This window comes from Asterias amurensis, chromosome 6, assembly GCF_032118995.1.
Source record: "Asterias amurensis chromosome 6, ASM3211899v1".
NCBI classification, from domain to species: Eukaryota; Metazoa; Echinodermata; class Asteroidea; order Forcipulatida; family Asteriidae; genus Asterias; species Asterias amurensis.
In genome coordinates this window covers 1,771,402-1,796,062 of record NC_092653.1, presented here as the reverse complement: position 1 = coordinate 1,796,062, position 24,661 = coordinate 1,771,402, and the positions used below count along the sequence as shown (strand labels likewise).

Below are 24,661 nucleotides of genomic sequence, written 5' to 3'. Positions count from 1 at the left end.
ATTGCTGCAATGCTTATAATAGACAGATTGAAATTGTATAATCATTAAAGACTGAAAAAATCTTCCCTTTTAAGTAATTTTAAACAATGTGAAAAACACAATTTTATTCAAAAACATCACCTTCAGTATACATTTGCACACTGGCAGAAATTTAGACAAAATGCCTATACTTATGAAGATGGAAATACTGAGCCAGTGTTTCCATTGTGGGATCATTTGAAACTGTATGTAAGTTGCCTCAAGCCGACCTTTGGGGGTTCAAATTTTTGGCAAACTTTGATTGATTTTCGATAAAGGGGCACTTCAGACCAAAACATTTCGCAGGATGCTTACTACCATGATCATCTTTGTAACAGTAGTCTTTAGGTTGAAAATGTTACACCATTTGTTTTATCAAGGTCATTACCAGTGTATGAACCTACCCCTAATTAATAGTTTCTCTTGAAACAATTTCCATTATGAATTGAACACAAACGTAGTACGAATCGTGTTGTTGTTATTGATGCAATATTTATGGACAATAGAGACTGGTTGAAGTTGGTAATGTGTAATAGTTAAAACATGCAGAGTTGTTCACTTATTTAAAGAGGAAGGGAAATGAGCAATTCATTTTTGTGATGTACTCCTTCTTTTCCAATAGATAGAGTCCTTATGTGATCAGTGGGGAAAAATATCTATAACCTCACTTTAAAATGATGTAAATGGCCCTTGTATTCGATAACTTTCCGGGGCAATGGTTTTCGAATACAATGGCAATTTACACCATTTTACAAGAGTAGAGACTTGTAATTTCCCCCCAATCACACGGGGACTCTACCAAAATTGAATTGGTCATTTCCCTTCCTTTAAGTCATTTTAAACAATAAATTATAATGTAAAAAAAAACATGCTGCTATCAATTTTTTTTAAAGTATTATTCTTTGTGTACATTATGACGACAGTTGCATTATTTTGAGTGAATTTCAATTAAAGTTGAAAAAACTGTTAAGAGTCAGTTCAGGTAAATAGTTGACATACTTGCTCACGGTCAAAAAATGAATTTTTTTTATACTTTGTGGGTGGAAGGGCCTTGGGGTGCAGGTAAACAAAATTGCATTTTCAATTCTATATATAGCCCGTTGCCATGGTTACGGCTCATTTTATTTTTTGGCCATTTTAGGCCGATTTTGGGGTCTGAAAAACTGGTTTTTAGCTCATATTTACAACTCCACCCAACCAAAATGCAACATTATTTCAAAAAACCTTTTATATCACTACAAAGTATCATCCTTGGCCTTCCTTGAGAAAAAAATGTATTGCTTTAAATAACACCCTTGTGCTATTTTTGCATTATGCATTACAGTATGTTTTTAGAACTTGCAAAATCAACATTTTTACCCTATTTTTGGACCCCAAAATGTCAACTTGCCAGGGGTCTCAGAAAATTTCCCTTTCGGCTGTGATTAGGGCCAACAGTGGTCTTTCAATATCTGGTGTCAAAAACTTGGGCAATTGTATCCTGTTGTGACAGTACTGCCTCAAAACTAGACTTCTTTCCCCAAAACATGAAAAATGCCTTTTTAAGGGTCTTTTCACATAATATAGAAATACGTGTCCACGGTAAAAAAAAAAAAGAATATTTTTCATTTTTGTGTGGATGGTAGGATGGTAGGGACTTGGGGTCCAAATAAACAACATTTACATTTCAAATCATAATATAACACGTTGCCATGGTAACAGTTCATGTGTGTTTAGGCCACTTTAGGCTGATCTTGGGGTATGAAAAACTGTTTATTGCTATAAACAAATATTGCTATAAATTTCACCCTTGTGCTATTTTTAGAACGTGCATTAGAGTATGTTTTTAGAACTTGCATACAGGGCCTACTCTCCTTGGTCCCTGCCTGCTACCAAATGTAAAACTTTTCTTAGAGATAGAGATCATAAACAATGTAGTTTCTGTGCTTGCGGCAGATGGTTTGGAGCATCCAATCATGTCCAACACAAACGTGGGAAATTAAAAAGCCCGCTTAAAAGTGTTGGAAAAGTTTGCCAAGATCTTATTAAAAACAATGATACTAACGATTTGCAAGATGAGCGTAAGAGATTATTTAAAAGAAACACGTTGCCTGGGATCGGTTAAGTTGGTCTTTGAAATGCGTTTGTAACGGTTTGTTTTAAAATGCATGGTTAGAAAGATGTTTTTGAGTGATACTTGTGTGGATCATTATATTCTACTTTTAAAATATCTTTCTAATCATATGCATTTTTTAATAAACGTTTACAAACGCTTTTCAAATACCAACTCGACCGATCCAAGGCAACGTGTTCCTTTAATGAAACAACATTGAAAGAAGTTGTAAAAACTTGCACATGCTGAACATAAATAAGTAAGATGCATTTGCAGTGACAAAAGTCTATTCAAGCTAGTTTGATATTTTTTCCATTCACTATCTTACTAATTCATAATTATTATATATGTCTCTGAGAACGATCAACAAAAAACATTGAATTGTTTATCACGTTAAATAAACCAACTCTTTCATTGTTTGCAACAGTACAATTGAAAGGAACCCCACCATAGATGGGGGAACTGCTTACAGAAGGCCAAAGCAGGTGAATGGCCATTTAGCCCTTTAGTCCCTGCACCGCCCGAGTTTGCTGAAATCCAATTTCTCAAGAGTCTTGCAGTAAATTACTGGAATCATAGTTCAAATTTTAAAAGATAGCCATGGCTTAATGTGTATGCACAATTGTTTACCCTTTCGGTAATATTTGTATAAAAGTTCTCATGGGAACAATAAATGCCTCTCGTTAAACGGCTACGGTAATTTTTATGGCGAATATTTTTGTGCACGGATAAAATGAACACAATAGCTTTTCAAGGCTTTTTTCTGGCTCAATGCTCATACTGATTAAATGCGAAGGCGTTAATTTTTGACAATATCATAAATGATGGCCAGTTTCCTGTTTACTAATGAGCGTTTTATTTTTCGTAAGAGCTAAATTATTTCATCATCATTAGCTTCGACAAGTCAACTGTGAAGGGAGAATTAATAACGATCTATAACAACTAGATATATTAACAAATGCGTAGACCTACTAATGACTATCGAGTTTTCTTTTGATGTTCCTTTTTTTCTACAAACACAAGCTAGCGAGGTTTCCTCGTACCGCATACAGTGTATCGCTATAATGCGGCTGGGCGGTACAGCGGCTAAATGGTTAGATACTTTGGATACAGAACTTGCTCACTTTTAGAGCCTCTTTGTTCTGATTGGGATGAAAATGTTTAGTTTGGTAGCGGGCAGGGGACCAAGAAGACTGTTATAAGGCCATGTAAAGACAAGAACAGTAAAGCTTGCTCATCGCACTACTTCTCTTCTTGCAATGTGAATCATACCTGTACAACTAGGTAAAGTAGTTATGACAAAACAAGAACTCAGTGGCTTAAAGAGCATGGAAACAGTGCCATATTCTTTTAACAAGCATGCTCGTTTTTGTTTTTTATCAATTCAAACTAAGGGATAACTTCAAAATGCATTTTTATTGTTTTTGGAAAAATTACCATTTTTGAGGCAGAAGTGTCACAACAGGATACAATAAACCAAAGTGTTTCGCCCCAGTAGACATGCAAACCATAATGATTGATAGCCCAATCAAAACAAAAAGGGAAATATTCCGAGAACCAATAAAACATTAAAGACAGTACAAACTTTCTTGATGTGCAAGGGGAATTAAAAAATGTGACTTTCAAAAAAAAGGCGCTGTTCACAAAACTGTTATTTTATTTTATGCAATGTCAAGAAATATGATTGGGCCAGGGTCGGGGTGGGGCAAATTATAAGATTTAGGTCATCAACAAGTCCTGATCAATGTTTGGTAATGCACTAAACCTACAAAGTGCTTATAAAAAGCTGCCAGATTGATGGAATTATAGCTAACTTCTTCATGTTATAAATTCAAAATGAAGCAAATATTTCAAAATGCATTTCTCTATGTTTTCGGGGAAAAGGGTCTATTTTTGAGACAGTTCTGTTACATCAGGATACAATTGCCCGAGTTTTTCTTACCGGAAATAAAAAGACAAATTATGGCCCTGATCAAAACCGAAAGGAAAATATTCTGAGACCCCTGAAAAAAATGAAATTTTTAGGGCAAAAAATATGGTAAAAATGTTGATTTTGCAAGCTCTAAAAACATACTGTAATGCACGTTCTTTTAATAGCACAAGGGTGAAATTTATAGCAATATTTTTTTGTCTCAAGTAAAGCCAAGGATGATACTTTGTAGTGATGTAAAAGGTTTTGTGAAATAATTTTGTTTTTTGGTGGGATGGAGTTGTAATTATTAACTTAAAAAAAACAGTTTTTCACTCCCCAATATCGGCCCAAAGTGGCCCAAACACAAATGAACTGTTACCATGGCAACGTGTTATATTATGATTTGAAATGTTAATGTTGTTTATTTGCACCCCAAGTCCCTACCATCCACAAAGTATAAAAAAAATATTCCTTTTCTTTTACCATGGACACGTATGTCGATATTATGTAAAAAGACCCTTAAAAAGGCATTTTTCATGTTTTGGGGAAAAAAGTCTAGTTTTGAGGCAGTACTGGCCCAACAGGATACAATTGCCCAAGTTTTTGACACCAGATATGGAAAGACCACTGTTGGCCCTAATCACAGACGAAAGGAAAATTTTCTGAGACCCCTGGCAAGTTGACATTTTGGGGTCCAAAAATAGGGTAAAAATGTCGATTTTGCCAGTTCTAAAAACATACTGTAATGCATGATGCAAAAATAGCACAAGGGTGATATTTAAAGCAATAATTTTTTTCTAAAGGAAGGCCAAGGATGCTACTTTGTAGTGATATAAAAGGTTTTTTGAATTAATATTGCATTTTGGTGGGGTGGAGTTGTAAATATGAGCTAAAAACCAGTTTTTCAGACCCCAAAATCGACCTAAAATGGCAAAAAAATAAAATGAGCCGTAATCATGGCAACGGGCTGTATATAGAATTGAAAATGCATTTTTGTTTACTTGCACCCCAAGGCCCTTCCACCCACAAAGTATAAAACAAATTCATTTTTTGACCGTGAGCAACTATGTCAACTATTTACCTGAACTGACTCTTAATGTTTTGTGAAACTGAGATAAAACGTGTGTGATATGTCTTTTATTTTCTTGTTGTTTGAATTATATTAATGAGAGGGTGGTCAAGTTAGCAAAACAAAGCATTGTGTATACACAGAAGATTGGTCATCCTATGTGACATAACAGAGATTCAACGTAAACGTGCAGAAAGCAGTGTATGTTCTGTCACAGAGAGTTGTTCGTGTACAAAACACTATGTTGATGAACAAAATCTTTCAAATAAATCTACTGTTGTGCCACAGAGCTTCTACATTTTAGCCAACATCAATTACAGTGGATTGTGCTGTAAAGGTACAGTACACACCACAGGAGATTCTGATGTTGATGCACAGTGGAAAATCACAGTTGAATCTTCTGTAGACAAAAGTAGCCTCCGTAATGCCAATTGACAAAACAAACTACTGTAAATTAACAACATTTTTTTTTAACAGTGTAGGAGCTAATTTTCCCTTTAAATGGTTCCTGAAGTCAAATCTATCGAGAAAAAAAGGTAGCACAAAAATGGTCACGGAATCCAAAGATATGACCCTACTATACAGTTACTAAGAAGCAGGTAAATTACCATGATTAGTCAGTTTAAATTAAGTAAAAAAATAATTATTTTGGTAAATAACCCTTGATGTTTTGATCGGTTGCACACAGTATGAATTATGATTTTACATTAATTAATTAAAGTGTTTAAAATAAAGTGTTTAACTCAGAGACTGTAAATTAAATCCAGTTCCACACTAACACGGAGCAGCGCAAGATGTGTTCACACTACACATTTTTATAACTCGGAGATGTTTTTTCAGACATCGTGATGAAAAATAGACCATCGAAAAATCGTAAGTGCCGAGAGAGCAGCGGGAGCGGGGCCGTGTATGTTGACTTTGATGATGGAGTTGCACGTATACAAATTGATCTCCTCATTTGCCGTCGCCGCCGAAATTCTTTAAGTTTTACGGTTAAGTTGACATCATCTATATTCCTTATGACAGTTAAATCTACTCTCATAACAAAGAAAGAGAATAACGAAGAAAGGATCGGCCACTTTTAGTTCCCATTTTTGGACATAATCAAAACGCAATTGAATTGAGTTATATGCATGGCTGGAAAGAACACACCACCAACATTTATTTGGTATAATGTTGTCTAAGCTTTGGGGTGTATCGCGTTGCTGAGTTACTCCCGTTTGAATTTAGCCACTATATCAATTTTTGTTAAAAACGACTAAAGTATGATCACAAAATGGTTGTATTCATGCTTTATTGCCTAAAAATAAATGTTCTAAAGTGTTTAAACTTGTCTATATTTTCCACATTAAAACGCCCTTTACACAATAATGCATTTGGGCGACATCTGACTTATTTTCACAGAGTGGGTCACAAATATGTGGAATGGTCCAGTCTAAGGCATCAATGAGATTATAAACTCATTATGGCCTTTGCAAGTTAAAAAAAAAACAGAAATAATAGTACGTCAAATGTGAATCCTTTTGGACGTGACACTTGGCTCATTGCACTGGCTGAAAAGCAGTGGACACTATTGGTAATTACTCAAAATAAGTATTAGCATAAAACCTTACTTGGTAACGAGTAATGGGGAGAGGTTGATAGTATAGAACATTGTGAGAAACAGCTCCCTCTGAAGTAATGTAGTTTTCGAGAAAGAGGTCAGTTTCATCGAACTTGATTTCAAGACCTCAGATTTAAAGCTTGAGGTCTCAAAGTCAAGCATCTGAAAGCGCAAAACTTCGTGTGACAAGGGTGTTTTTTCTTTCATTATTATTTCGCAACTTCGACGACCGATTGAGCTCAAATTTTCACAGGTTTGTTTTTTTATGTAATGTTGAGATACACCAAGTGCAAAGACTGGTCTTTGACAAGTACCAATAGTGTCCAATGTCTTTAAGACAGGTTATACTTCCGTCACTATGTATAAATAACATGTTTTACATGTCCCTTCAGACCAAAAGGCCTGGAACCACAGAGTGATGCAAATATGGAAGCACAATGTCAAATCACAAACGCAAATCAAAAAGTGGCCATAGTGGGCATCGGATGTCGCTATGGCAATGGAGTCGACAGCGTCAAACATTTCTGGAGGATGTTGGTGGAAGGCCTGGATTGCACAACACCGACACCACCTGAACGTTTCGAAACCAGCTACTTCCTGAGTCCGGGAGAGAAAACAGCAGGAAAAATGTACATTCAAAATGGTGGATATATCTCGCAGGATCCATACATGTTTGACAGACAGTTCTTTAAGATGCCACCAGGTAAGTTTAGAAATATACATTTTGCCAAATTCAGTTTCACCAAAACAACTACGGTACTTTTAAAAGCCATTATGTTAATTAGATCATTACGTTGTTGCTTATTATTTGATGCATTAGATGAAGCAGCCCATCTCGACCCTCAGGTCAGATTGCTTCTTGAAGTCACGTGGGAGGCTTTGGAGAATGCTGGGATACCCGCTTCAGCCTTACGAGGATCTCAGACCGGTGTGTACATGGGCGTCACTGCACAGGAGTACACCTCATTAACAAGTACACCGTACCACAACATGAACCAGTACAGCAACTCAGGCACTAACTCATGCATGGTGTCCAACCGTATCTCCTATGAGTTCGATCTGCGTGGACCAAGTTTCTCAGTGGACACTGCTTGTTCGTCCTCTCTCTACTCGATCTACTTAGCATGCGATGCGTTGAAGCAAAAGTCGATTCCTATTGCATTAGCTGGTGGGGTCAATTTGATACTGATGCCTACGGCTACAATTGGCTTTTGTCAGGCGGGAATGCTCTCAGGGGATGGGAAATGCAAAAGTTTTGATCAATCAGCTGACGGTTATTCTCGAAGCGAAGGGGCTGGTGTCGTTGTCCTGAAACTCTTGAGTGACGCCTTGAGGGACGGAGATCGTGTTTACGCAGTCATACGAGGAGGTACACTCAGTAACGATGGACGTACTCCGGGAATTGCGAACCCCAGCTACGAAGCACAAGTTCACCTGGTAAAGAGTGCTTGCCGCAACGCCAGAGTGCACCCCTCAGAGATAGTGTATGCAGAGGCCCACGGTACTGGAACAAGAGTTGGTGATAAGACAGAGGCTGGTGCGTTGGGTGAGGTCATGGGACGCCATCGTGGTCCTCAACATCCTCCACTCTACATCGGTTCTGTTAAATCCAATCTGGGTCATACAGAGGGTGCAGCAGGAGTGGCTGGAATAATCAAAGTAGCACTGAGTCTACATCAGAGACAGATCCCGCGTGTTGTCCATTTTCAAACCCCAAACGAAAACTTGGACCTCGAAACTCTTCAGATTCACATTCCAAAGACGTTGACCTGTTGGCCGAAAGAAGGGAAACGAACCCTTGCCTGCTGCAGCTCCTTTGGTTTCGGTGGAGCAAACGCAAACATTGTTCTGGAGAGGTCACAATCTGCACCAAATGACTTCAAGAGCTTGACAGATCACGATGACATGATGAGCTGTCTTCTTCTATCTGCAGCTAACCAAGAAGCTGTTCACCAGAAAATACGAGACTGGACTAAGTACTTGTTGGAAGACACAGATATCAACGAAAACGAGAACGTTTTCAAAGCTGCACTTTACACAGCAGCTGTTCGATCCCATCACCACACCAACCGTATCGGATTCATTGTTCGATCGAGGGAGGATGCTCTTGAACAACTACAGCACAAACTGGACAACGTTCCTCAAGACAAAGCTCGATATGTGGAAGGCATAGCTTCAACAACTTCAGACACCAAGCAGCAGATTGTCTTCGTGTTCTCTGGTATGGGAACACAGTGGTGGGGCGTGGCCAGGGAACTCATGCACACGCAGCCTGTCTTCGCATCAAAGATTCAGGTAACTTTGAGAAAACGTTATTGAAACCGTTTTTGGAACTGATAATGCTTTTCTCCAAATAAACAATTCGATCTTTGCATTTGTTTTCATTGTAGAGTATCGATGACATACTTCGAAAGTGTGGAACTAAGTGGTCGTTGGTTGCCATGCTCACAACGGAAACGAGCAAAGAACAGATTAACAAAACAGGTGGATATATATTTCGTTTATTTTATCGCCAATTTGACTCCATGCTGAACAATTTCGTCTGATTGTTCTTGTTTCGATCTCTGAAATGGAAAACAATTACAACAATCTATACTTCTTGCAGAGTGTTGCATTCGGTTTTCTCCGACAAGAATCATGAATTGCAGAAATCTTCGTTGATTCAATAATTCACTGTAATAACCCTGCATGCTTTATATAAAAGAGTTTTTACGATGTTTTACCCAAACAGAAATCAGCCAGCCATGTCTTTGCGCAGTAGCCATCGGACTTGTGGATCTTTGGAGGCAGCGTGGTCTGGTACCCAACGTAGTGGTTGGACACAGTGTTGGAGAGGTTGCAGCTGCCTATGCAGCAGGATTACTCAGCTTGGAGCAGGCAGTAAAGCTCATCTACCGTAGAGGGAGGGAACTACAGAAGACCAGCGGTTCAGGCAAGATGGTAGCCGTCTTGCACCGTGTTGAAGACACCCTACAGCTAGCTAAGAACAACAAGTATGGAAAGCTGCTGGATGTAGCAGCTGTTAATAGCCCAACTCAGGTTGTATTTTCTGGCGACGGCTCGTCTGTCGAGGGTTTTGTTAATGATCTTCAGTCTGATAATGTAAAATGTGTTGTACTTAAAGTCAATAATGCATTCCACAGCAGACAGCAAGATGTGGTCAAGAAGCCATTCATCCATAAAGTTGGTAAATTGCTCATCACTAAAAAGGTAGTGGGTGAGAGTAAAACATTGCCCATGATGTCGACCGTTACTGGTCGCTACCTAACGGTCGAAGAAGCCAACTCACCAGAGTACTGGTTTCAAAATGTACGTCAACAAGTCTCGTTCATGGAAGCCACTCAGAAACTCGCAAGAGATGGCTACCGTGTTTTCGTCGAAGTCGGTCCCCACCCATCGCTGCTTCCTGCTCTTCGAGAGACATTCACAGAGATGCAGAATGCAGATGGCAAGTTTATCTCTACCGGGTCATTAGTGAGACCACGAGATACCAGTAAGATAGCGGCAGATTCAGAGAACCTTCTAATGTCTCAGATGAAGCTTCATGTTAACGGTATAAAGGTTGACTTTCGACATTTGTTCAAACCACCCTATCGCCGCGTTATATCGATTCCACACTACCCCTGGCAACGAGAGAAATGCTCAGGTATGACGCAAGAGGCAATAAAGAGCTATTTGTTTCCGATAGAAGCAGGTGAACATGTTCTACTTGGTGAGCAAAGCAAGACATTCTACTTGAAGGACTCCCTGGTGAAGATATGGCGGGCTAACCTGAATGCGTCTAGAGTTCCTTGGGTGAAAGACCATGTACTGCAAGGTGCAGTAGTTGTCCCAGCAGCTGCCTACACAGAGACGGCCCTTGCAGCAGCTAGATCGTTGTTTAACAACTGTTATCCAATGGTACTCTCTGGTTTGTCGTTTGACCGTTTCATGTTTGCACCTGATTGCGAAGGCTGTTTGGAGACAACTGTAGAGGAGAAGACATCAGATGAGTATTTGTTCACACTCAGAAGTCACGAAGAATCAACCAAGAAGTGGACACAGCATTGCCATCTCACCATTACTCGGCATGTAGATGATAATAGTGCACAACTAGCCTCTGCAGATAGCATAGATGTTGATAGTCTCTCCAAAAAGTGTATTCATACTCTTCCACTTCAAGATTTCTATAGTTTGGCTCTGAAGTGTGGCTTTCAGCTTGGACCGACATTCAGAGGAATGGTAGCCTTTTCCCATTCAGAGGATTGCCAAGAGGCTTTAGTAATTGCTGAAGCTCCTTCCAGTGTGCAAAGAGAGTTTCATCGTTACGTATACCATCCAGCCTTTATGGACAGCATTTTACAGTCTTTCGCTGTTCTTCTCTTGAAAATAGCTCAATTGAAACAAGATTTGTCCGGCGAAACATGGCAATCCATATACCGCGTTCCCAAAAGTATAACTCGGTTCGTTCTCCATTCAGAAACGCCACCACGTGTCATCATCCACATGAGTGTGAATCACACTAACCAACAGTCTTTTTGTGACATTGATGTGGCAGACAGCGAAACGAGGAAGGTCTTTTGCTCAGTGAAGGAGCTTGTGTTTGAAACAATTCAAGCCAAAAAGACACAGCATCAGGTGTGGAGTACATCCTGTAAAAACCTCAGGTTTCTAAAATGCACTTCAACGGAATCAACGGCTGCTCTCAACAAGAAGATAGTCATATTTTCTGACGGCACGAATACAAGTTTATCCTTGATACGCCTGTTGGAAGAAGACGGCATCGATCTTACCGTCATTGCAGGTAAAACGGAAATAACAAAGAAGGTACTGGAAGCCCTCTCTAAATATCAAGACTCTGACACAATCTTCATTCTTATGAGAACCTCATCAGAAGCTCTTGGCATCGACTTGAATACAAAGTATGTAATGACGCAGAACCAATTTGAGAAGTTGCAAGAGGTTCCGTTGACTTGGTGTGATGTTTTTAATGGCATCAGGCAGACGAATGAAAGAATGCAATTGCAATTACTGCTGGTGACAAGGGGAGCATACTACAATGAAGGAGATGATGTTTATCCTATTGCTTCAGTTACTACAGCTCTTTTGGTGACCTTGGCACACGAGGAACCCTCTCTATGTGGAAGTGTAATCGACTTACCGATCACAGGAGATAGTGAAGACTGTGCTAATATTTTAAGGGAAATAATCCAGCGTGCTGATTCTCTTCTTTGTGACGAAAACTTCCTAGTTGTTCGAAGTATTACATCTCGAGAGACAGAAACAGGAAGTGCAAGGGAAACGTCATGTCAAATTCTAACCCCCCGGATTCATATGGAAAACATCTCAGATAGTCCAAGCATTGTCTCGACACCTGACTGGTCCTTAGAGGCCAAAACATTCTCTGGTAACAACCACATCTTCGTCAAAAATTCTCCATCGAAGGCTAATAAAATTTACGAAGAATCACTCACCGTTAAAGTTGAAGCCTTTACTGTTTACTCTTCTCAAGAGTCGGACGTCACAAGTGGTTCTCCGTCGTTTGTGTGCGTATATGCAGGAAAAGCGGTGAACACGTCAGATATTGCCCAAAATGGTACCATCTTCGTAAGGCTGACCACTTGTCAAAAGATTTCGTCAAAAATTACATCAAAGTTCTCTGATGTGACAGAAGTTCCAAGTTTCCTGACCAGCAGTGAAGCTGTCAGTGTTGTTAAAGATTTTCTACCGTATGCTCTCTTGTTCAATCAGCTTATACCAGTGTCTTCTAGCTTGCGAATGGGTTTCAAGATAGATGTAATTGACGGTAGTTTTTTAGCTGCAGAGCGTTTAGCACGTGCATTAGGAGGTGACACGGTTATTCTAAGTGATGACCATGACACAAAACACTCAAGTGCCATAGCGAGAGTCTCCAACAGCGTAAACGAGTCGTCGATCGATGTACTGTTTCTGTGTACTAGTTCATCAAGACTGGAAAGATCCCTGAAGTCGTTGTTACCGAAGCTCAAACGAAACGCCACTGTTGTGATAATAGAAGGCACTCATCAGAGAAACCATACACATCTTCCAACTCTCCCTCCACAAATGAAAATGATGATGTTTGATCCCAAGGTCCAGGCGGTAGTTGAGGGTTTATCAGCTGATGAGATGTCACATGCTTTGTCTGATCTCTGGAAGATGTTTGATCCAACCACCGTGGGTCATTTGTCATGTAATCTTGAAAACGTCAAAGACTTTTCGTCTCTTGCTGCATCAAACACACCCATTCCAGAGGAAGAAATATTTGAAGTAAGAGAAAAAGAAGTTCTTCTTCCACTGTCTCTTGAGCAAGATGGTTTCATTGCTGATGAAGGATCTGCATACTTCATTACTGGAGGTACCAGTGGGTTTGGTCTCAAGTTGTTGGAGTGGTTGGTGGCCAGAGGAGCTCGATATATCTACATTGGTTCCAGGCGACCAATGAATGATGAGATCCAGGAAAGTATTCAGCAAGCTGCTTCAGCAGGTGCTAATGTTCAGCACATCCAAATGGATATTTCCAACGCCACCGATGTCGAGAGGGAATTAAAGAAAATGCAAAAAGGGTCTGATACCTGGCCAACCTTAAAATGCATATTTCACTGTGCTGCTGCATTTAGTGACAGTTTTCTTTTTAATCTCACCACTGAATCGTGGAACAGTGTGATGGCGCCAAAAGCCTATGGAGCTTTGCTTTTACACCAGGTGACTGAAAAGTTAGGCATAAAGCTTGATAGATTTCTAATGATCTCCTCGATTGTATCTCTCGTCGGAAATGCCGGTCAAGCGAGCTACTGCACTGCCAATGCCTTCCTGAACGCCTTGTCACAATATCGGCACACACGAGGTTTACCAGCAACTGCACTGCAAGCAGGAGTCATCAGCAATGTTGGCTTTGCAGTCCGTAATGATCTACTCCGTATGTGGCAAACGAACGGTGTCGACAGCATGACTCCGAATGATGTTCTAGGTGCCATTGGTTGTGCGTTAAAAGCCCACGTACCACAACTCGGTATTTCCGGCTACTTCAACCGCGCTTTGTACGCCAAGAGACATCGTGGTCTCATGCTGAAGCACTTCAAGGAAACACAAGGAACAGTGTCTATGATGAAAGATATCTTTCATGATCGAGATGTTTATCTGACAGTGGCCGAAAGCACACTACGACAAGCTGTTCTGAAGCTCCCGGTTCCTAAAGCTCGCGAGAAGGTTACGAATAAGTTGGCCGAGCTCTTGAGCCAACATCTTGGGCTAACAGATACTGTACCATATGACGCGTCGCCCATCTCTTTAGGTCTGGACTCACTTCAGGCTTCAGAGTTCAGCCAACTGGTCAACCAACAGTTTGAGGTCAACGTGGGAGTGGTCGACTTCCTGAATGATAAGAACACAATCGAAAAACTTGCTAAGAACATAACACAATGTATTTTCACACAGGCCGCAGATGGAATTGATGAAAGTGTGAAAAGTGACGTCAGAGAACCAGCATCTACCCCGAGGATTGTAGTCGTTGAGGGCAAAGCACCCTCATCTGTTGCAGTAAAGCTTGTCTGTTTCCCGTCAAATGGTGCAGGACCATCGCTGTACGCTTCCTGGGTTGGACACTTGATTCGATATGGCATTCAGGTATTAATGATTCAGCTACCAGGTTGGGAAGGTCGAGAAGACGAGCAACCTTTAAACAACCTGAGTGAGATCACACGACTGATACGTGACAACTTAGTGACTAAACTACGTGGTACGCCTTTTGTATTTTTCGGTCATAGTATGGGTAGCTTGATCGCCTTCGAAGTTGCACATCTTCTTGTGGCCGAAGACAGATTGAGCCCCAAACATTTGTTCATCAGTTCATGGTACGCACCAACAGTGCCATACCCTCACCCAGAAGAGCTGCAAATATCTCCCGGAACATTTGAAAGAATCAAGAAGACGTTGCAGTCGAGTCCACTAATTGTTCTGAAAGTGCTGAAGGAAGAGAATGTGAAATTTAGTTTTCTGGACAGCACTACTCTCTCCAACCTACCTCTTATGCGTAGGTTGATACCCTGCATAGAAGCTGCAGTTGGCATGTGTAAGGCATACCCAACCAAGCTGCGGAAACCATTGGAGTGCAGCATTACAGTTTTTGGCGGGAAAGAGGACACGTTTGTATCTCCAGGATTGCTTGATGGTTGGGAAATGCTGAGAACGAGAGATTTTCGATTCAAGAAGGTTGTGCTTCAAGGTAACCACATGTACATTCTGACCAGATCTGTAGAGGTCTTAAAGGAGATCTGTATCGTATGTACATCTATCGCGAAGAGATGAGGGGCCGATTTCACAAAGAGTTAGGACTAGTCCTAACTTAGAACTAGTCCTATGAGTTATACAAATTGCATGGATAGTCCTTAGTTTAGGACGAGTAATGGTCGACGCGGCGTTAATACACGTAAATCTAACTTACCCAACATGGTGAGCGTTGCATCAGTCGCCGCGTGTGACGCGCGTGCAAATGTAAAAATGCCCGGATGGAGCAATATTGAAGCAATGTTGCTCCATCCGGGAATTTTTACTGACACAATATTGCTGTCATCCGGGTACTTTTTACAAAAGCGTTCAATACGCTAAAATATTTTTTTCTCTGGAAGCCTGATATAAATAATAATATACAAATATAACATGGTTTGAGGGTGCCTAGTCGATATAAGCTCCCTGAGGTATTGGAAGTTGACAAACTAGTTCCCGAGGCGAAGCCGAGGAAAACTAGTTTGTCACCTTAAACGCGCACTTTCATTGCCTAACGCACAGCATAGAGTTATATATAAAAACGCACAGTGAAATTGCCCACAGTATGGCGCATTCAAGATTTTCAATACCATTGAAATAGAAAAAAAAACATAATGAAATTGAATTTGAAAATGTGGAATCAGGTGAGCTAAAATAGTGTTGCTTTGATTTTTCGGGGGATACAAGAATATATTGCACTCGCTATGACAATATTGCACTCGTCTTCGACTCGTGCAATATTGTAATAGCTCGTGCAATATATTTTTGTATCCCCCTCAAAGCCATCCAATATCATATAAATATCTATGAGGGTGGCCGAGCTCATCGTTCTCCGGGTTCTATTCTCCGTGTTTCTGATCAGCAGAGTGTGGGTTCGAATCCCCAGCCGTGACACTTGTGTCCTTAAGCAAGACACTTAACCATTGCTTCGTCCTTCGGATGGGACGTAAAGCCGTTGGTCCCATGTGTTGTGTAACTCATGTAAAAGAACCCAGTGCACTTATCGAAAAGAGAAGGGGTCGCATTGTGTTCCTGACTGTGGCTGCTGTGTACGCCGTAGTACCTTGTAAACCCTTAGAAGTTGCTAAATAATTGGGTCTCAGAATCCATCACTGCAATAACATATCTATCTTTCTGAAAGTTTGTATATACTCAGCGCCTTGAGTACCTCGTTTGGTAGATACGTGCGCTATATAAGACGTCGATATTATTATTATTATTATTATTATATAGGTTTTCTCGGCCAATTTCGGAAAAAGAGCAGCCAATTTAACCGTCAAGCTATTCTATTTCGCGCGAAATCGAATGCTACTGAAAAGGGTCATTCGATTTCGTTTTATGATTAGTCAAATGTAATGTTGCGTCATTAGATTTAACAAAATAATCGTTCAATTTAACAATTCATCAAAGCAGCATTCAAATTCGCAGTCGCTTCTTGAGGCGTGTGTGTCTCGAAAAAGAATGACGATACACTAAATTGAACATAGTGCTACAGGCCGAATGGCCGATTTCTGAATTTGAAACGCAGTAACAACTAGAGAGGCAAAACAGCTTTAATTCGAACGCATAAAAATGAAAGTGGCTGCTTATTTGCCGAATTTGACCGAGAAAACCTATATTATTATTTCTATGGGTTTGCCTAATTGAAGCACAGACGATGCGTTCATAATCACTCAGACATCGACTCTTGCAACCATCAATTCTTCAAAAAGTTCTGTTGAATAGATTGACACAATGTGTGAAAACCAGTAAAATCAAAAATTCTTTGCAATAATGAAGTTGATAAAAGGTCGTGAAAATTTGGTTTTCTTTGTGTTTGCAATATTCTATTTTTGAAGCTTAAATTAACACACCCATTAGCCTAACTCAAGGACATTTTGTAAAAATGAAAAATGCTTTTGTCACCTTTATGTACAGTTTTAGTTGTTTAAAGTTATCTGTAGTTGTTGGGGTACTGTAGTTGTTGGCGCAATTTTTACTCCAATTTGCTTCTTTCTTAACGAGTAAGTATTTTTAAACCATATTAAAGTTAAGTATAATAAAGCGTAAGGTAACTTTAAATCAGAATTTCTTAAATATTTGGTTTCTTGTGGAAAACTAAACTTCATTATTTGTTTTCAATTGATGGCAGTTCAGCCGTTTGGAATGTTTGCTAATTACCCCACAAAGTAACACCCCGAAAATGGTGGGTTTTTTTCCCAAACTGACTTGCTGCCAGTTTTTATGAGGCATCACTGCACTTCTTAATCCAATAGGACCAACTTAAACAGCCTTAACTTATTATACAGTTTTCTTAAAATAATGTTTAGCACAGACCTCCAAATTTGTGGTCGCTCTTCACAATTATGAAACTTATTAACTGCATAACCCAGACATTTTTATAATCAGTTTGCGCACAAATTTCACAAACACATGACTTTGTGGATTTCACATGGAATGAGGGTAACGCAACCAATCATGTATTAACCATAATCTTATAATAGTTTGACAATAATAGACCGATCCATTACGCCCCGCCTCCTTACCAGTTGACCAATCACAGCCGCGAAACCCGACCACCAATAGTGCAAAGATCACCAAACGGTTCAAATGGTGATCAGGTTTCGCGGTTGTGATTGGTCGATGATAATTGGGCCTGGCTTAATGGATCGGTGTATTAACTATGAAGTGCTTGAAAAAACATATCTGGGAATATAACGGGGAAATCCCGATTTGATCTCAAGATCATCCAAAAGGTTACATAAAAAGTGTTTTTTGTAAATATGACCATCATGAGTGGTGTGATCTGTGGGAATGTACATAGAAACTGCATTTAGTTGTTTTTTATTTTGTTGCAGTTTCTATGTACATTCTCACACCAGTCATGATGGTCATATTTACCAAAAGCACTTGATTTTTTTATGTAAGCTTTTGGGGAATCTTGAGTGGCAAATCGGAATTTCCCCGTTATATTCCCAGATATGTTTTTCAAGCATTTTAGTTGCAGTTTCTATGTACATTCTCATAGATCACATCACTCTTGTTAATTCAATATCTGAGAGGGTCTATTGGTGTCTCATTGTGGAAACACACTGCTGGTTTTCAAGACAAAGAATGGTTCCCCAATTGTTTTCATTAAATACTTGATATCTAGAGAACATAGCTTGAGAATTGTTCTCTCCATCACCAGGGCCCAATTTCATAGAGCTACTTAAGCAGAAAGTTGCATAACAATATTAATTGTCTGCTAAGCAGAAAAGACCAGGGTACCAGTCACAAATTGTACATTTGATATGGTGGTTTAGCTGATAACCTTATTCATAAGGTAATGGTGAAAGACTTCCCCTGAAATCTTATTCCATGAAAAGCTTTACTTTTTGAGAAAACATTAAAACAATTATCAATTCTCGATAACGAGAATAACGGATTTATTTTAAAGCCATGTCATGACACGGCGAAAAGTGCGGAAACAAGGGTGGGTTTTCCGTTATCTTCTCCCGACTCCGAAGATGACCGATGGAGGCCTACATTTTCACAGGTTGTTATTTTATAGATATAAGTTGTGATACACGAAGTGTGGGCCTTTGGACAATACCGATAAGTTGTGCGATTGCTTTAAGACATAATGCATAAAGCGTTTATATAGAGCTAAGTTAAATTAATAAATTACAAACACATTATGTGTATTTTTTTTTTAAATGCTGTAAATATTTGCGCAAAAGTATATTTTGATGGATTAAATGTTTAAGGCAGTGGACACTATTGGTAATTACTCAAAATAATTATTGGCATAAAACCTTTCTTGGTGAGGAGTAATGGAGAGAGGTTGATGGTATAAAACATTGTGAGAAACGGCTCCCTCTGAAGTTCCATAGTTTTTGAGAAAGAAGTTATTTTCCACGAATTTGATTTCGAGACCTCAGATTTAGAACTTGAGGTCTCGAAATCAACCATCTAAACGCACACAACTTCGTGTGACAAGGGTTATTTTTCTTTCTATATTATCTCGCAACTTCGATGACCGATTGAGCTCAAATTTTCACAGGTTTGTCATTTTATGTATATGTTGAGATACACCAACTGTGAAGGCCAGTCTTTGACAATTACCGATAGTGTCCACTGCCTTTAATACAGTATTGTCAAAGGTGGGCAAAAGAAAACTTAACTTGTTTTATTGTAGATTCGGTGTTAGTTGAACAAACTTTGTATGGGGGTGTATAGGCCTACTTGTAGAGTAGATTTATTGAATTTCGAACCTCCTTTCCAAAACTCATTACAATGCAGGTTTTCTCAGCCAATTTCAGTTAATGAGCAGCCAATTTAACCACCAAGCTATTCTATTTCGCGCGAAATCGAATGCCACTGAAAAGGGTCATTCGATTTCGTTTTATGATTAGTCAAATGTAATGTTACGTCATTCGATTTATCAAAGTAGTATTTCAATTTAACAATTTATCAAAGCAGCATTCAAATTCGCGGACGCTTCTTGGGTTGTGTGTGTCTCGAAAAAGAATGACGATACACTAAATTGAACATAGTGCTAAAGGAATTTGACTCGACTCAAAACGAAATTGAAGGGCCGAATTCTGAATTTGAAATGCAGTAACAACTAGAGAGGCTAAACAGCTTTAATTCGTGCATGAAAATGAAACTGGCTGCTTACCGAGAAAACCTATATATAATAGCTCGATAGAGTCCAAAGACAAACTGTTTGCTCAAGTTTCTTTGGTAAACATTCATCTTTGTAGCGATCATGTAAACGATAAGAGTGTATAGAAACTGAAACACAAAATAAATACATTCAGTTATACCAATGTGTACTAGAAGAATCTTTGACTGTTCCGTTATAACTTGGTTATTCAGCCACTGGTTAATCATTACCAATCTAGGTGAAATTTTAACTGAGCATGACACACATCCAACATTAATCACGCACAATGATGGACTGGCTCCTTATGGGAATTAATTTGAGAAGCTGCGCGGGAAATTCTCTTTAAAGGGTCTATGTACTTTTTCCTAACAAAAACCACAATGTCCACAGATTTACATTAAAACTTACACAGTTTGAAGTTTATGATATAGGTTTTCTCGGTCAATTTCGGAAAATGAGCAGCCAATTTAACCACCAAGCTATTCTATTTCGCGCGAAATCGAATGCTACTCAAAAGGGTCATTCGATTTCGTTTTGGGATTAGTCAAATGTAATGTTGCGTCATTCGAATTTACAAAATAATCATTCAATTTAACAATTCATCAAAGCAGCATTCAAATTCGCAGACGCTTCTTGAGGCGTGTGTGTCTCGAAAAAGAAAGACGCTACGCTAAATTTAACAGAGTGCTAAAGGAATTTGACTCGACTCAAAACGAAATTGAATGGCCGAACTCTGAATTTGATACGCAGTAACAACTGGAGATGCAAAACAGCTTTAATTCGAACGCATGAAAATGAAATTGACTGCTCATTTGCCGAATTTGACCGAGAAAATCTATAGTAGAAAGCTTCCCTTGAAATTTTGCTTACTGAGGTGCTGTAGTTTTTGAGAAATGAGTAAAACAAATAGTTTTCGTCTGCGTTTTAGCATGTAAAAACAGTTATGCTATGGTTTTGGTATAATATCAAAACTGGTTAATGGGATTTTACATGCTAAAATAAAACCTAGTCACCAATCGGGTGCCATTTGGCCCGCTTTGGCGGGCTATCCGCCTCTGTTGGAATTATTTGGCGCGTAGTGGCGCAAACAAGGTGCTACTTGGCGCCAAGTGGCGCCATGTGGCGCGAAATCTCATTGGCGCAATATTCCAGTGGATTCCAATAGGCGGATTGTTTGCGCCAAAGGGCGATATGTTCGCGACATTTGGTGCCACTTGGCGGACACTTGGCGCTGATTGCTCGATGCAAGTGGCGCGACGAAAATTTCAAACATTTTGAAATTTTCTTGCCGCCACATTCAAATTTGGTGCCGTTACGGGCCATCATGAGCCAGTTGGGAGGCAGTTTGAGCCACTACACGCCACTAGGCACCTTATTGGCGACACTAGGCGCCACAGTAAATTGCATTGGCGCAAACTGGCACCAACTGGCGCTGGCCCAGTGGACTCCTAGCATAAAGAGGCGCTTATAGCTCCATTGTACACACTAAATGTCGGCACACATAGGCATACCTTTCATAAGATACGAAAGTGCAACACATCAGCTTAGAAGCCTGACATGTTAAACAGCAGGTCGTTGGTTCAACCCGCAAAATTGAATTGAGTGTAGTGTGGAATCTCATGAATTTAAAACCCTTTTCACACTATAGTTATTCCCGGGAAGTTCCCGGCAACTTTTGGTCGATCTTTTCAAACTACTAAAGCCCTTTTCAGACAATAAATATTTCCTGGGGTTTGATCGTACGTGTGAAACGACCGTGCATATTCCTGGGAAATAAATTCAGTACTCCCGGGATTTACCTATACTTGGGATAGTGAAAACGGTTGCTGTGGTGGCGGTGGGGTTAAAAACTCCAGGGATTTTCCCGGTAGTTCATGAAAAATCAGTGCCGCCCATCGCCTGCAATGCGGAAGGGGGGCAATTTTAAGCCATTTGGTCCATTTCGCGTTTATTTTTATTTTTTTGGTGAGCACATTAGATTCTTAATTAAGGCATTGTACCTGTTTAGTAATGACCAAACTATAAACTAGCATAACAACTTACTTGGTAACGAGCAACGGAGAGCGGTTGATAGTATAAAACATTGTGAGAAGCGGCTCCCTCTGGAGAAACACAGTTTTTGAGAAAGAGGTAATTTCTCACTAAAATAATAATAATAGACATCTGGCCGGAAGCCTTTTATTACTATCCAAAGTACACTAATTTGTACAACGAGTGTTTTTTCTTTCAGCATTTTCTTGCAATTTAATGACCAATTGAGTCGAAATGTTCACAGGCTTGTTATTTTATGCATATGTTGGGATACACCAAGTGAGAATACTGGTCTTTGACTGTTACCAAAGGTGTCCAGTGCCTTTAACTGTTTAGGGTGGACTTCATAGACCCCCCCCCCATGTTTTATGCTTTGGGTGATTGTTTTTATTTTATTTTTATTTTTTTCTTGATGGCTTTAATTTCTTCATGCGTGTCACTCGAGTAAATGTATACCCCACATACACCCCACCCCGCTCAAGTTCTAAGGGGCTGAATGCATATTCCGATTTTCTCAGGGGAGTCAAGGGCTGTTTTAGAAGCAAAACAAAATTAAAGTCCCCCAGAAATTGACAATTTGAAGTCAGTTTAAACATCACTTCCCCGAGAAAACAAAGCGAGGGTTACTTATGTTTAATAGGTATGCACGAAACGGAGACGCATGGCTAAAGAGAAGCAAAAAAACATATTCCTTCGCCATTTGTAAATGCGTCTAACCATGGAACTATACCACCGGGATTAGGCTATTATTAGGAAAGAAAACCGCATATGGCAGCCCCCCCCCCCCTTTACCCAAATGGGCGGTATGTAGTTCTGCGAGTGAATTTTATTATCCAGTGCAAAGTTCATTGTTCATTATTCAGAACTGGGATACACCAAATGGAATAATTAGGTACCTATGTGACATGTACGGGCTTATCAGATGCGGCCTACTGCACACTCATGGACGATATTTTTGTTTCCGTACGTCCTTTCGTTTGTACGTTCTGGTACAGACCTACAGAGACGACAATTATTTTATGACTTGTTTTACTCATTTCTCAAAAACTACCAACCTCAGTTAGTAATGATATTTGAAGGGAAGCTTTCCACTATCATAATCTCCAAACCCTGTAAGTTTAATGTTAATCTGTGGACAATTTGAAAAAGTATCCGAATCCTTAAAGCAAAACAAAACTCCGATATAAAAATAAGACAAAACCAAGACTGTCGAACTAAGTTCGGTCATCATGTAGCCGCCAGAATATCTTTTTTGTTTTGTTAAACTTTTTTTTGTGTGCAGCGCCTCGCCTTTTTTAAAGTCAAGAGAGGGCGCGATTTTTCTACACACATTTATTTTGTCGTACAATTGTCACACCAGCTACTAGACTGTGCAAGTCTCGCACGTAGCGAAAACGAGAACTTAATTCGAAAAAGGTATATTTTTGTACAAAACCAAATTGTATTGAAATTGTTATTTGTTAAAAAATTCTTAAAGATTATTATTTTTAACGTACTTTTTGTATAATTATTATTTTAATTCGTGTACATAATAATTGTTTTGTTTAAATTAACGTAAATATTATACATTTATCGGGACGAGGATCGCTGTTCGACATCGACCTGGATGGTTTTTCTAGCAAACCCCGTTTGTGAATCACGTCCAATTGGTGCGATCATCACATAGGTTCAGCGATAATGGGAACGTCAATTGGGTAATATTCTTAATTGTTTAGAGTAAACCGGAAACTGGAGGTCAAGTTTTTTTCTTTAGTTTTCTTCGTTAATTTGTTGAATTGATTTTACTTTTCTTTTTTTAATCACTTATTTTTACATTCCCAAGAACATATTCACTTTTATAGTCATAACTTATGTTAAACTAAAATTATTGACACAACAAAATCTCCCCAACGTAAAACTCCATTAGGTTGGGACCACAATGGTTCCGGAAGTTCAATTTCTCGCGAGACTTGCACAGTCTATTGCAAGATATAAGACAAAACCCATTATTTTGAGACATCAATTGCCACAAGTACCTAGGCAGCTCAGCAAATTGAGTGTTCTATTTTATTTAGCATTGTTTTTGAGTATATTGAGTAACTTGAAAGTATTTTGTTGTGCAAAATTAAGGTTTTTTGTCAAGTGAAAATTACACTTGTGTACATACATGTACATGACATGTAGGCACGTTGCTCTGTACGTTCATGTATGCGTTATTGATGCCATTGATTATAGTCCTAACTGATTATATAGTTTAAGTCAAAGTATGGCCTTGGTTCATGTATTTGGTGCAATTTGTTATTTTCTCTTTATATATTTTAGTTGAACCACCACTACCGCTAATTCACCACCACCACCAATTCACCACCAATCCACCACCAATTCGCCACCTAATCAAAGTAATTATCGTCAACCCACCAGTATAAACTACCGCCATCCAGTAAGTTAATTGCCACCTCTATTTCACCAGTCAACCGTCAACACTAATTATTTTGAATGAACAAAACAAAATCAGTCTCCTGACGATGAGTACAGCAAGCTAGTCCAAACGTTGAGACCAATTTAGGAACTGACTCTGCGGTATATGTATGCTACTGTGCAAACTCCATCTGGTGGATATCCAGCACAGGGTTATTAATTACGATAAAGCTAAAGTGGTAGTCCCCGCCAATGTCTATACCTTCCGCTCGGATAGTAGTTAAAAGCAGGACAGTTCTTTTCAGAACTGAGAAGTCTCCCGAATATCCGATAAATCTACTCCGCGGTAGTAGAAAGTCAGTTCTTTAAGAACAAACTCTACCTGGCAAGTAGAAACACACATGGTGTTACCGCAAACCAAATATATACCTCAACATGCAATGCCTCAAATCCTATGAACAAAAATAGGGTGAGCATGAAATGATTTCAAATGCACGGAGGAATGGAAAACTCAACTTATTTCTGTATAGGTGTTTCAACATGCGTGCCTTGGGAGGATCCATAGTACCCCCTCTATGATATTGCCAATTCCCCAAGGCCAGCCAGACGGCCACTTCAAGGCGAGGGCTACCGACCAAATCGACTGT

The 24,661-nt window shown here is 39.4% G+C and overlaps 1 protein-coding gene across 2 annotated transcripts in view; it reads left to right on the top strand.

Annotated features, from left to right (window-relative positions):
• The window catches only part of LOC139939155 (uncharacterized), a 34,938-nt gene extending 13,074 nt beyond the window's left edge, over positions 1-21,864 (top strand). The window contains exons 2-5 of one of the 2 annotated variants that reach the window (XM_071934918.1): positions 7,087-7,397; positions 7,515-8,989; positions 9,085-9,178; positions 9,426-21,864. In XM_071934918.1, the coding sequence (XP_071791019.1) occupies positions 7,121-7,397; positions 7,515-8,989; positions 9,085-9,178; positions 9,426-14,998 (7,419 nt within the window). In that variant the 5' untranslated portion in view covers positions 7,087-7,120 and the 3' untranslated portion in view covers positions 14,999-21,864. Of the gene's footprint in view, positions 1-5,800; positions 7,398-7,514; positions 8,990-9,084; positions 9,179-9,425 lie in introns of those variants that run through there. The other variant, XM_071934919.1, reaches the window with a different exon arrangement.
• Positions 21,865-24,661: the final 2,797 nt, after the last annotated feature.